The sequence below is a fragment of the Myotis daubentonii genome, chromosome 8 (assembly GCF_963259705.1).
Source record: "Myotis daubentonii chromosome 8, mMyoDau2.1, whole genome shotgun sequence".
Lineage (NCBI taxonomy): Eukaryota > Metazoa > Chordata > Mammalia > Chiroptera > Vespertilionidae > Myotis > Myotis daubentonii.
This window is the reverse complement of record NC_081847.1, coordinates 76,029,201-76,042,489: the sequence shown is the minus strand read 5'-3', so window position 1 is coordinate 76,042,489 and position 13,289 is coordinate 76,029,201. Positions and strand designations below refer to the sequence as shown.

Genomic DNA, 13,289 nt, shown 5'->3' with positions numbered 1-13,289 from the left:
ACAAAGCAAGTAAAACAAACAAGACAGGATCTAGGAAGAGCCTTTGGAACTGGAAGTCAGCCAATACGAGAACCTCTTCTACAAGTTTCCCAACAGGTGGCCAGCCCAGTTCTGTTCATTAACTCCAGGGAGCCAAGCTGCCTAGAAACGCAGCTGCCCTGACTGCCCCAACCCCAGCACTTCCTGACAATGTGGCCTCAGAGTAATGACCTGCCTCCCCGGGCAGTTTCCTCCCTCGGACAGCAGGAGAGATAACAGAACCTGTACCTGAGCTTGCCCTGAGGATGGAGAGATAATACAGATGAAGCATTTGGAACAGTACCTGAAGCACAGTGAGTGCTCAGTACAGGTTATTTATTATCATTTATTGCTATTATCATTACCATGGTTACACCTGCTACTACTGTTATTTCAACACCGCTTTCCAAAGTTATCTCCTGATCACATTGTGCTGCTGATCAATGCTTTCAGTGACTGGCCATCGTTTCTAGAATAAAGTTCAAGCTCTACAGAGTACCTATAAGGTACCTACCTACCTTTCCATTCATGCCTCCCTCTGAGTTCCTGAGCTGGTTCCTGAAACCACAGCAGGGTCCTGGCTCATTTGTTTCCTTTGCCCTTCTCCTGACTCTTCCGAGGGAATTCCTGCTCATCCTCCAGCATCGAGCCCGCTCCTGAGGAAATTTCCCTGCGGCTCGCACTGCCCACCTGCTGTCACTCTGCAGATCCAGACCCCATGGCCCAGAGGCCTTCGGTTCACAGCCCTTCACAGCGTTGGCAATTTACATTTACTTGGGGATCACTGACTTGAGGTCTAGCCCTAACTAGACCAGAGTCCATGAAGGCAGGGACTGGTTACTTTGTGCCCGTTTGCACCATGCCCCCGACACCAGAGTGGCTGACAAATATTTATGGAGTGAGTGAATGCATGCATGTTCCCCCTGTTGTCCCTCTCTGTGGACAGTGCCAGTCCCAGAGGCCATCCCACCACCAAATACAACACCTTGTGCCCCTGTGCCTTTCCTCTGGAAGTAACACACATGCCCCTGAGCCAGTTACCCCATCCTGGCAGCACACGTGTTGTAAGGAATAACATGTGTTTGCCTGCTTATTCAGCTCTGGGTCCCGGCTCAGTCCCAGTCTATTAACCCAACATTTATTAAGCAGAGGCCTATCCGCTGAATGTAGTTGGCTAACGCCCAATGCAAGAATCAGTGATGGTGTGTCCTTCTTTACCATAAACGTTCTCCAGGAGATCACGAGTGAAGCTCCTGAGCTGGCTCTCGGGGAACAGCGTGGCTCCTGCGTGGTCAAGGTAGACAGTTCCTGAGAGAAAGCACAGAATAAAGCTGTGGTTATTTTTCAGAGGTTTTCCACTCCCTGCACCTAGATCTGGTTTGTGTGAGCGTGAGCAGTGCCCATGGCATGCGTTTGGGCATAACATCAGGCCACTCCTCTCTCCCAGCCTCTCGATGTGCTTCTAAATCCAAGTGCAGACGTGAGCAATGGAAGAACTGCACTTTCAATAGTTAATGAGTCCTGACGTCTTCCTGACTAACCTGTTCTTAGGAACCTGGGAGTTTCTCACACAAAGGAGGAGCCCAACAGATGGCTCTGGTTAATGACCCTAAAGCTAGTTCACCTTCTGACTCACACCCTCTTCTGCGTTTCTGTGCAGCTTCCTTGGCCTGGAGACCTGATTCTGCTTTCTGTGGTGAATTCTACATCTCTCTAAAGCAGTGGTTCTCAACCTTCCGGCCCTTTAAATACAGTTCCTCATGTTGTGACCCAATCATAAAATTATTTTCGTTGCTACTTCATAACTGTAATGTTGCTACTGTTATGAATCGTAATGTCAATTTCTGATATGCAGGATGGTCTTAGTCATGCCCTGTGAAAGGGTCGTTCGACCGCCAAAGGGATCGTGACCCACAGGTTGAGAACCGCTGCTCTAAAGCTTCCAGCTCGTCAGAGAACAATAGTAATTTACATGATCTTTCCGGCCTCTCACAAACAGAGAAAGGCAAATTAAGAGGTTTACCATCAGATGGTCAAGATCAAAAGGTTGGATAACTCACTGCATGGGTGAAGGTGTAGGAAAACAGGCCAGCTGGTACATGGCTGGTAGGAAGGCAAATTGGTACAACTTCTTTTCTTTAAAATATATTTTTATTGATTTCAGGGAGGAAGGGAGAGGGAGAGAGAGAGAGAGAAACATCAGTGATGAGAGTGAATCATCTATAGGCTGCCTCCTGCACGCCCCCTACTGGGGATTGAGCCCACAACCCAGGCATGTGCCCTGGACCAGAATTGAACCCGGGACCCTTCAGTCCACAGGCCAACAGCTCTATCCACTGAGCAAACCAGCTAGGGTGGTACAACTTCTTTATGGACAGCAATTTGGCAATATTGGTAATACTTTAAAATGCAAATTCTCTGACCTATCAATTATTCTATCTCATAAATAACCATGCTTTTATGAAATGGGCTGTCTGTGAGGATATTCCGTTCTGATCTTTGTCAATGCAGCATTGTCTGCTATAGAGAAAGGTCAGAAATGACTTAAATGTTCATCGCCATGTATTTAAAATAAAGGATTATTGTACACCCATCTGGTACTTTAAAAGTACTGATGCGGAACAAACTCTGAAACACATTTTCAAATCTCACTCATTTATGGATAATAAAGACCATTATAAACTTATGAACAAAAATAGATACAGAGGCAGAGCTGCCTCGAACAAACAGTCAAACTACAGCGGGAAGACCAGGGAGGGTTGGGGGGCAGGAAGGGAGGGGGTAAGAGATCAACCGAAGGACTTGTATGCATGCATATAAGCATAACCAATGGACATAAGACACTGGGGGGTAGGGAAGGCCAGGGGATTGTCAAGGGCGGGGGTACTCTTTGTAATACTTTAAGCAATAAAACAATAAAAAAAGAAACACATTTTCAAGAATATACACTGTAAATAGATCCATTCATTTTCTTGCCTAACTATCCTGGCTAGAACCTCTGGTGCAATGTCGAATACAAGTGGTGAGAACAGACACCCTTGTCCTGTTCCTGACCTTAGGGGTAATGCTTTCAGTTTTTCACCATTAAGTATGATGTTAGCTCTGCTTATTTGTTTATAGAAGGCCTTTATCTGGTTAATTACATTTCCTTTTAGTCCTCGTTTATTGCATGTTGTTATCATGTAAATGCATTATCTAGTCCAGAAAATTATTGTTAAAGTAACATTCTCTTTAACGGAAGATGCAGTTATACAAAATTACACACCGAAAGAAAGGCTTCCATCCACCCAGGCACTGGGGAAGATGCTCGTGTGAAGCCCGGGACACTGTAAGCCCTGAGGGGCTGCTGAGGCAGCACCGCTTTGCCCACAGACTTCTGCAGGGCCAGAAAGCCTTCTGGGAGAAGGCTGCCCTGGCCTTTGGTCCAGAACCTCATGTTGCAAAACTAACTGGAGATCTAAATCAGCTAGAGATCTGCTCTTAGGAGGCCAGCCAGCACGGTGGCTAACAATCCGAGTCAACCAACCTTCATCGAATCCTGCTAGCCATTCTGGGTCCCTACTCCTTCACCTGCAAATGGGATGAAAGTTAAATAAGTTGGTGTGTGACAGGGCCCCGTCCAGTGCCTGGCACACATGCCACAGAGTTCAGCTGTTCTTAGAAGAAGGCAAATTACCCCAAACCAACTGGCATTAGGTCTTCGAGAAAGGAAATTCCAGTGTCTCTTCTGGGTCGTGCTCCTTCAGCTCTCAGTTCCATCAGTTGTGGCCATCGGCACCCTGAAGCTTCAAGAATCACTTGAACTATGTCTGCATATTGAATATGCTCCCTTCACCAAGACAAAGAAATTCCCATCCTATTGATTAGGCAAACTATTTCAGACTTGAAGGTTAAGCATTTAATTATCCAGAACTACCACTTAGCCAGACCAATTCTCAAGCCTGCAGAAAATCTATGGGGTGATGGGGAAGGAAGAGGACGTAAAAGTTATATTATTTTGGCTTGTTGTGTTTGTTTGATTTTCCTCAGCCCTATAAGGGGGGGAGGGGGAGTGGAAATGTTCCAAAACTCCTAGTGATGGGAGGGGTGAGTTTAGTCCACAAAAGCCTACTTCAATCATAATGTAGAGAAAATGCTGGGAACTTGCACTGAGTAGATAAACAGATAAATACATAAGGATGCACACAACGCTACCACACGTGCAGACAGTCCCCAATTTAGGATGATTTGGCCTAACAATTGTTTTTCACTTTATGATGGCATGAAAGCGATACACAGTCAGCAGAAACCATACTTTGAATTTTGACCTTCTCCTGGTCTATTGATAGGCAGTACGATCTTCTCTAGTGATATTCAACAGTGGTAGCGAGCCATGCCTCCCAGTCAGCATGCCATCGCGAGGGTGAACAACTGATGCCCCACTGTGGGTTAATGCAAGTGTTCAGAGCACCTTCAAGGTAGGCTAGGCTAAGCTTTGGCGCTCGGTAGGTGTATTCGATGCATTTTCCACTTATGATATTTTCAATTTGTGATGGGTTTATCCAGAGGTAACCCCACAGTAAGGGTAGGAGCATGTGTGCAGGAGATGTTAAAGGGGCTCTGAAGCCCAGCCTGAAATCCTGGCTGTCACATCCAAATTATGAATTTGAAGGGGGAGGTGCTGGTCCCTAAAGGACAAGAGTGAAACAAGGAGGTGCCTAGAGAACACAGCTTTACTTTGGGGGAGGGGCGGGGGGGAGGAGGGTGGGTCAGAGCTGGAGGAGAATAAGGTGCTAAAATAATTGCTGACTGAATTGCTACAGCCTTTGGGACTTGCTTCAAATGGAAGGGAAACCTCCCTCCCTTCCTCCCTCCCTCCCGCCGCACCTGTGGGTGTTCAGTGTTCCAGTCTATTTCAGTGGGTAGATTTCTATAATTAAAACGCTCAGGGATAGGAGGTGGAAGCAGAGGGACAAGGGCTGTCTGTCTCCCGCAGGTGAATGTGCTGCTCTCAATGGGGAGTGGAGCAGAAGGCCCGCCTTCCGCCCGAGCCTCCCCCCTTAACTACAGGCTGGGACACGCAAAAAGCAGGCCACACCCCTCAAAGCCCCCAACGGGGGGGAAAAGAGTCACTAACTGAAACCTCAGCAAATAACCCAAAGAGCTGGAATCAGCTACCCGATTAATGAAATGTAAATCGTGGTTGGTGTCCTGCCACAGGGAGGCGCAGTCACCAAATGTTCACCAAAGCAACAAGTACACCCCAAATCCGGGTGCCGGCACCTCGACCTGCCACTGAACCTGAACCTGAGGACCAGCCCTGCTCAGGGCTCCTGGAAGCCCCTCAAAGGTCTCTAGCAAGAGGGTCAGTCCTACCCTGCGGGGCGGGGCGGGGCGGGGCGAGGCGGGGGCGCCCGCCTTGCAGTAATGCGCTGGGAACCGCCGCAGGGCCGGCTCGGGGTGGATTTCACACTTACCCAGCCTGTTCCACCTTTCTGAACTCAAAGGCACCCCGACCTCGTGTCCGATTTCCAGGCTCGCCTTGTACCCAGCGCTCAACGTTTACAGTTTGCTCATTCTTCCAGCCCCGCAGCGAGCTGGGGGGCAGAGGCGTTGTTCAAAAATGAGAAAAAGGAGGTTTCGAAAATAAAAGCTGCCTGTGAGCTATCTCAGCGGACAGGAACGCAGCTTTGGGGCGGGGGGCCCTGCCCAGCGGCCTCAGCCTCGGTCTTCCAGGCGCCCTGACCGCCCACGCGGCGCTCCGCTGCCCGGGGAGCATCCGACAGCCGCGGCCACTGGCCATTCCTGCGTTTTGCAGCCCCGCTTCCAGCTGGACCTTTAGAGTCGGCAGCCTCGACGGCAGAACCCTGAGCCCTGTTCGCGGAGGGTGGGGACCGGTGGAAAGGGTCTAGGTTGGCCCGATACCCCTGTAAAGTCTAAGGAGCAAGAGCAGCAAGAAGTCCCGGGGCTGCAGATGGGACCTCAGGGAGCCGTGTCCACGCAGCAGACGCGTGGGCACGTCCCTCCAAATCTTTCCATTCAAAATGCGCCCCAAACTAGGCAACGCGCTGCCACCTGGAGCAGAAAACTCCTTAGAAGCCGCGTCCCCCTCCCGCCAGCCAGCCCCGCGCAGGTGCCCCGCGGCCTCACCTGCCAGGCGCCCGAACTCTCGCGCCCGCAGCTCCCGCAGGCCGCGCGGGCCGTGGCCGTAGCCGTAGGCGAGGGGCTGCGCGCTCGCCTCCCGGAATCGCTCGAAGGCCAGCAGCTCGGCCCCCGGCTGCGCCGCCCCGTCGGCCATGGCCCAGGCCTGCCCGCCGCGCTGTGCCGGCGGCCGGGTCCGGGGAGAGCCGACCCACGAGGACTCCGCCCGTCGCGCCCGGGCCGCGCCTCCACGCCTCCGCCCCGCACTGGCCCCGGGTCCCGGCGATGGGCGGCGCGTCTGGGACGGGCCGGGCTGGCCTGAGCCGCGCTGACTCACTAAGTTTCACTTCTTTCCTGCCTTTTCCCACCTGGGGCCGGGGAGAGAGTGCCCGTTTCTGTTGTCGCTTAGAAGAGCGTCCCCACAGAGCACGGAGCTGCCCAGACCCGGAGTACTAAGTTCTCCTTGTCTGCACCACGGGGAGGCCGGAGAAAGAAGCAGCAGATTGCATTTTCTGCTCGGCATCCTCGCAACCCTCCCCGCGGACTGCCCCGGGTCCGAGCTCCTCACGGCTCCCGGGACCGTCGCTCCCCGCGGCGGGATCCGGTGTGCGGTGCAGGGCGTTTGCAGGGACTTCCCGGGTGGCGCTCCCCGGAGGAACGTGTGCTCGCCGTTCTGAGAATGCGGCTGAGCAAAGGCAGGCGGGGGTAAGATTGGAGATGCACGAGGTTGGTAAATAAGTCCTAACCCGGTAGCCAGGAGGAGACCTGGACGAGAGCGCCTTTCCCTTTCCGCACCTCGCGCCTATGTCCGGGATGCCCCGGAGCGGAGCGACTGGTCCCGGGACACGATTGCGGCAAGTGTGGGGCAGGGCTCGGGCGGGCGGTCAGCTGCCCGAAATAGAGCCCAGGTGTGAAGTAGGGGGCCTATCGGGGAGTGGAGTGAAAGGGGACCAAGTCCTGGGGGCCCTGGTGAGGTGCACGGTGTGGAGCCACGTGGGGGGAGCGGGGCAACGTGCTGGGGTCCTAAGTAAGGGGTTCAGATGTGGGCAGGGCCGGGGAACCGGATGTGGGGGCCCAGGAGTAGACCACTGACTCTGGAAACACCGCGGTGGGACAAGATGGGGAGGGTGCCCATGTCCAGGACAAACGGTGTGCGCTGCCTGGATAAAAGCGCAGAGATGCCCTGGCCGGTGCGGCTCGGGTGGGTCAGAAGGGTCGCCGGCACCATTCCCAGTCAAGGCATGTACCCGGGTTGCGGGTTCCATCCCCGGTTGGGGTCCGTGTGATGCCCATGCCACCCTTTTCTGATACCTCCTGGTGATACTTCCAGCAAGAACTTTGGGTTCTCATGCCAGCTTGGCCCCTATCCACTGCACTTCCTCCTGTAGTAAATGACTTCCGGCAACGATAAGAAAAGCTGTTATGGAGCTGTCCCTGTGTACCAGGAACGGCACTCTTACCTGTACTACTGATTCAGCAATTAAATAAGCAGGTAAATGAGAAAGAATAACTTGCTGACGGCACACAGAAGAAAATGCAGAGTGGTGGTGGTGGGGGGGGGGGAGCTCCTCCCAGCAGCATCACTCTGCGGTGGAGGAAGAAGGTGGGGCAGGTTTGGGGGCAGGGTTCGAAAGGCTTTAAGCCAGGCTAAGGGCCTGGAATTTTATTCTGAAGATTTTTAAGCAAGATGATTTGGCAGAACTGTCTAATGCAGCAGTTCTCAACCTGTGGGTCGCGACCCCTTTGGAGGTCGAACGACCCTTTCACAGGGGTTGCCTAAGACCATCAGAAAACACATATGTAATTACATATTGTTGCCCTAACCACTTTGGCTCAGTGGATAGAGTGTCGGCCTATGGACTGAAGGGCCCCAGGTCCGATTCCGGTCAAGGGCATGTACCTTGGTTTCGGGCACATCCCCAGTAGGGGGTGTGCAGGAGGCAGCTCATTGATGTTTCTCTCTCATTGATGTTTCTCTCTATCCCTCTCCCTTCCTCTCTGTAAAAAAATCAATAAAATATATATATTTAATTACATAGTTTTTGTGATTAATCACTATGCTTTAATTATGTTCAATTTCTAACAATGAAATTGGGGGTCACCACAACATGAGGAACTGTAAAGGTTGAGAACCACTGGTCTAATGGCAATGACCAGGGTGGATGGGGTGGGGAGAAGTGTGCACAGGGAAACCAGCTATAACTTCTGGCAACTGTCCAGCCTTGAATCACTTAAGATGAAACAGGCTTTGTCAGGGGCCTTCACTCAGCATTCCCTGGGTAGCTGCTTCCGCTGGGAAGACAGCAGTCCACTAGGTAGCCTCTTGGCCTGAGGAGGACATGAAGGAGATGGGCAGGCAGTCAGATCACCCTTCCACGCTGCAGAGTGCTGGAGAAGGGCCTTCAGCAAAGGTGGGGCTGAAGCGGTGAAAGCCTCCCCACTGGGGACCCCAGAGGGTCCTGGAAGAGGAGGTGAGGGAGGGAGGGCAGCACTCATGTGCAAAGGCCTGGAGGTAGAAAAGGCTCAGAAAATCCCAGAAGCAGGAAGTTCAATGCAGCTGAAGCACAGACTGTGGTTGTGTGGGGATGAGGCGTGAGGATGAGCAGTCAGACTGCAGTGCAGGAAGACACCAGCAGTCCTGCAGGTCAGCACTGTGTCTGACCCCCTGGCAGCACTGAGCAGGAGCATGGGTGTGGGAGGATACAGGAGGCACTGTCCTGCAGAGACTGGGCACAAGTCCTGGTTAGGAGCAATGAGGGCCTGAACAGAGGCCCAGCAGTGATAGAATTCAGAGACCAAAGGGGATGGAGGGAAGACTGGCTCAGGGTGACTGGGTGGATGCAGGGAGCAGGGGCTCAGGCATAGACAGACAAAGTGAAACTCAGTCTAGGATGTCTAAGTGCAGATTTGGGCCCAGAGTTCAGGAAGGGCACTGTCCAGGGCTGGAGACACAACTTATGGGAGGGGTCATCGCAGGAGCTGGGGAGTGTTCAGGGAGAGGGCAGAGCCCTGGGGATAGCGACTTTTAAGGGGTCCTGGCCTCTAGCCACTGGTTGGTGAGAAGGTACGAGGTGGGAGGAGCCACAGGAAAGTGCCTTGGAAGCAACTAAGGCTGAAGTTAGGTGGTATGAGGTGTTATTTTGATGGGGGAAGGAAGTCTATTATAATTGCCAAGTCTTGCGTGGTGAGGAATGGTAGAGGTTTTCCCACTGGCTTACACTCCCAGGCCTCGTGACCATGGAGGTAGCTGGGGGCCGCAATTATGATGGATCAAGTTTCCTACCAAGTAATTGGGATGGGGTGGGGTGGGGGGGTCAGAGGAGGCTGATTTGGTTGGATAATGAAATTAATCTAGTACTTCCTGCTAGAGTGACGTGCATACCTCCCTCTCAGCGAGAACCTGCTAACTGGGTACTGGGCCCCTGAGGAACCAGAAGCGGCCTGCACAGCCAGAATCAGTGAGAAGCAACAGAGCAGGTTTCTCCCCAAAGCCTGCAGAGTCCAAGCTCTGGTGCACTGACTGGAGACCAGTGGAGAGAAAGATCAGAAGCCCAGGAAACTCCTCCCAAATGACTGGAGGCCTTCCTGTGGATAGAAGCTAAAAGGGCGGCTCAGAACCATGACATGGTTGGGAACAAGGCTCCATTATATCTAAGCCCATCATGTTCAAAACAACAAAACCCCACCCCTAGGAGGCAGACCGCAGGGGAGGGGTGGACCCGGAGCAAGGATCTTCCTGAGGCCGCTTTTCTGGGGACTGGCACCTCCCTGTGTTCTTCAGGGGAAGGCCACCCCACTTCCTGGTCCCTTTTGGGTTGACTCCCTCCTGCTCTTTGCCCTCTAGCTCTTTATGCCACCAAGACAGGAAAAGGATCTGACAATACCCTGTTTACTGACTGGTGGATTACACTGGACAATGCTTCCTCCGCCAGCCAGCCACCTATGTTGTCAAACTTACCCTTGAATTCGCCAAATATTTGACAAGGCACCGTGCTAGAGGCTGTAGAGAACAAGAAAGCAAATCCGACGCCCAGGGGTTTAGGCTTTCGTGGGCTTGGATAGTGGGCTTTCGTGGGGTGCCTGCCCGATTTTGCTTTGGAAAAACACCCAATGTAGAGCTGCCATGGGGCCCTAACGGAACCCACCCTGCCTCCAGCTCCACAACAGTCATCTCATGACTCTTGCTACATCAGATCTGTGGTTTTCTCCTGCCCACTATGATTAGTTCAGGATGCTCAGGTTGTAAAAAAGTGGGTAGAAGGCAGTGCATTCCTCTTAGACAACCCAGGATTTTCTATGTGTAGGATTTCCAATTTTAAAGAGAGGGATTCTGCCCTTTTATTTCACTCCTAAGTTTGCCGTCTCCCTCTAATTCCCACATCTTCCCTTTGGAATCAGTAACTAGCTTTCCTTTGGAATCAGTAACTAGCTTCCCTGGGAAGACAGTGATTTGGCCCCTTGCTGTCCAGGGTAAGCATGTACTTGGAACAGCCTAGTCACCTCTCCCGTGTCTAGGAAAGCTATATAGGTTAGGAGACCGCAACTGCTTAAGCTGGCACTTGGCGTCAACCTGAACTTTGTGCTGTGCACCAAGCCATGAAATGAGATAGTGGGACAACAGGGAAGGGCAGGCTGGAGATTCTGAAATAGTCCTAGGCTTGTCCAGAGCAAACTTCCAAGACTACCTTTTTGTTTTCACATTTCAAATGACTACCACAAGTTCAAAGGGTGCTCCTTCGGCAGATTACAGCCTGTGTGTGTAAAATTACAACACAGGCTGCCCCCGTGTGCAGCAAGTCCTCTGAATGCTTACTGAACTGATTACCCAGAGCAGTGTCGCCAACTGGTGGTTTGTGAGGTCCGAAAGGTTGGCGACTGCTGACACAGAGGATTACTGAGGAAGATGCTTCAGGACAACTTGGGGAAACTGTCTACAAGCTCAACTAACAAACAATAACCAGCCATGGATTCAGTTCTCCAAGACTAGGTCTGCTCTCAGGGCAACTTCAGGGGTTGAACTCTATGCTGGAAAGGGCTCTGATGGACTGAATCTGCTGTGAACTCCAGCATGCATGGGATCTGAACAACTCCCCGAGTGCCAGTGGGGTGAGAGGCTCAGCTCCTTCAGCTGATAAGCAGGGAAACAGCAGTTCAGGGAGTCCTGCCTTCTGAGGGTGGGAAGCTCAGATACTCACTACACATGCACACACACACACAAACACACACACGCGCGCACACGCGCAAGAGAGAAACAAGTAAATACAGACCCAATTGTCTGGAACTGCAAATATGGGTACCCACTGAGCACTTGAAAAGTGGCTAGTCAGAACTGAGATGAGCCCTAAGTGTAAGATTCACTTTATATTGTACAAAATATAATCAATAATCTTTTATATTGATATGATGAAATGATACTATTTTGGATATATTGGGTTAAATGTGTCATTAAAATAAATTTTATCTGCCGAACCGGTTTGGCTCAGTGGATAGAGTGTTGGACTGCGGACTCAAAGGTCCCAGGTTCGATTCCGGTCAAGGGCATGTATCTTGGTTGCGGGCACATCCCCACTAGGGGGCGTGCAGGAGGCAGCTGATCAATGTTTCTCTCTCATCGATGTTTCTAACTCTCTATCCCTCACCCTTCTTCTCTGTAAAAAATCAATAAAATATATTTTTAAAAATAAATAAATAAATAAATTTTATCTGCCCTAGCTGGTTTGGCTCAGTGGACAGAGTGTCAGCCAGAGGTCTTGAATGGTCACAGGTTCAATTCCAGTCAAGGGCATGTACCTTAGTTGCAGGCTAGATCCCTGGCCCCGGTCGGTGTGTGTACAGGAGGCAACCAATAGATGTCTCTCTCTCACATCGATGTTTCTCTGATGTTTTTATCTCTGTGTCTCTCTCCTTCCCTTCCACTCTCTCAAAATCAATGGAAAAATATTTTAATGCTAGAGGCCCGGTGCACACATTCATGCACTGATGGGGTCCCTCAGCCTGGCCTGCACCTTCTCGCAATCTGGGAACCCTAAGGGGATGTCAGACAGCCTGCAAAGATGGGACCAAAATCCGCAGTCCGACATCCCCCGAGAGATGTAGTAGTGTACGAAGTGGCAGGCAGCTGGGGAGGAGCCTGTGCTGCTCCACACATCCCGGCCCCATTGCGCCTCCCGCCGCCGCTCAGTAAGCTCACTGAGCAGCACTCTCGCTGTGGGAGTGCACTGACCACCAGGGGGTAGTTCCTGCATTGATCATCTGCCCCCTGGTGGTCAGTGCGCGTCATAAAAACTGGTTGACAGGTCATTCACTTGCACCCGGCCCACCACCTCTAGCTCGCACCCGGCTCGCAGACTATGATTAAATACTCGTGGGTTGATTGATTACTCACGGGGTGTGATTAAGTAATTAAGCTGAGGAGCCACTTGGAGCTGCCAGGTGCCCACCCTTGAGGTTTTCGCAGAACCAGCTGGGCCAGATCCTCCACTCCTCCCCAGGGTTAAAGCTGGCAGCCTGGGCTCCTCGCAGGCCCCCCACGGCCAGCCCCCCCCCCCCCCCCCTGCCCCCTCCGTCCTGCCAGGCTGCTGTGGCTTCCATGACCCGGGCACAGCACCGGCCCTGCCTCGCCTGAGCTCAATCCCTGTTGGCTATGACGCCGTTGCCCCATTTTGCTTCTATTAAAAATGTCTGTGTATTTCCAGAAGAAAAAAAATAACATAAAGGGGAGGGAGTAAAAGGGAAGTTATTGTATAAAATCAAAGTTGTAGTCAGTGTAAAATGGACTTTTATATCTAGATGAAGTTTTATATAAGCTCCAGTAACCACACAGCAAAAAACCTAGAATAGATTCACAAGAGAGGAGAAGGAAGATGCAAGGAAGAAAGAATTCTACCCAGAGTCTCAGAGGGTGGTGGCCCTTCTGATACCTTGATATAGGACTGTGATGCAATAAATTTGTTCTCTTAAAAAAAAATTTTTTTTTAATATCCCCTTCAAAATATCCAATGGAATAAAATATCCTTGATTCCTGCCGAAACCGGTTTGGCTCAGTGGATAGAGCGTCGGCCTGCGGACTGAAGGGTCCCAGGTTCGATTCCAGTCAAGGGCATGTGCCTGGGTTGCGGGCACATCCCCAGTGGGAGATGTGCGGGAGGCAG

The 13,289-nt window shown here is 51.8% G+C and overlaps 1 protein-coding gene across 6 annotated transcripts in view; it reads right to left on the bottom strand.

The window, feature by feature from the left end:
* Nucleotides 1-6,856, bottom strand: part of MOCOS (molybdenum cofactor sulfurase) — a 46,574-nt gene extending 39,718 nt beyond the window's left edge. For 2 of the 6 annotated variants that reach the window (XM_059707114.1, XM_059707116.1), the window contains exons 1-2: nt 6,148-6,846; nt 1,237-1,326 (exon numbers count right to left, since the gene is read on the bottom strand). In XM_059707114.1, the coding sequence (XP_059563097.1) occupies nt 1,237-1,326; nt 6,148-6,295 (238 nt within the window). In that variant the 5' untranslated portion in view covers nt 6,296-6,846. Of the gene's footprint in view, nt 1-1,236; nt 1,327-6,147 lie in introns of all 6 variants that reach the window. The other 4 variants (XM_059707117.1, XM_059707118.1, XM_059707113.1 and 1 more) reach the window with 4 other exon arrangements.
* Between the last annotated feature and the right edge of the window lie 6,433 nt (nt 6,857-13,289).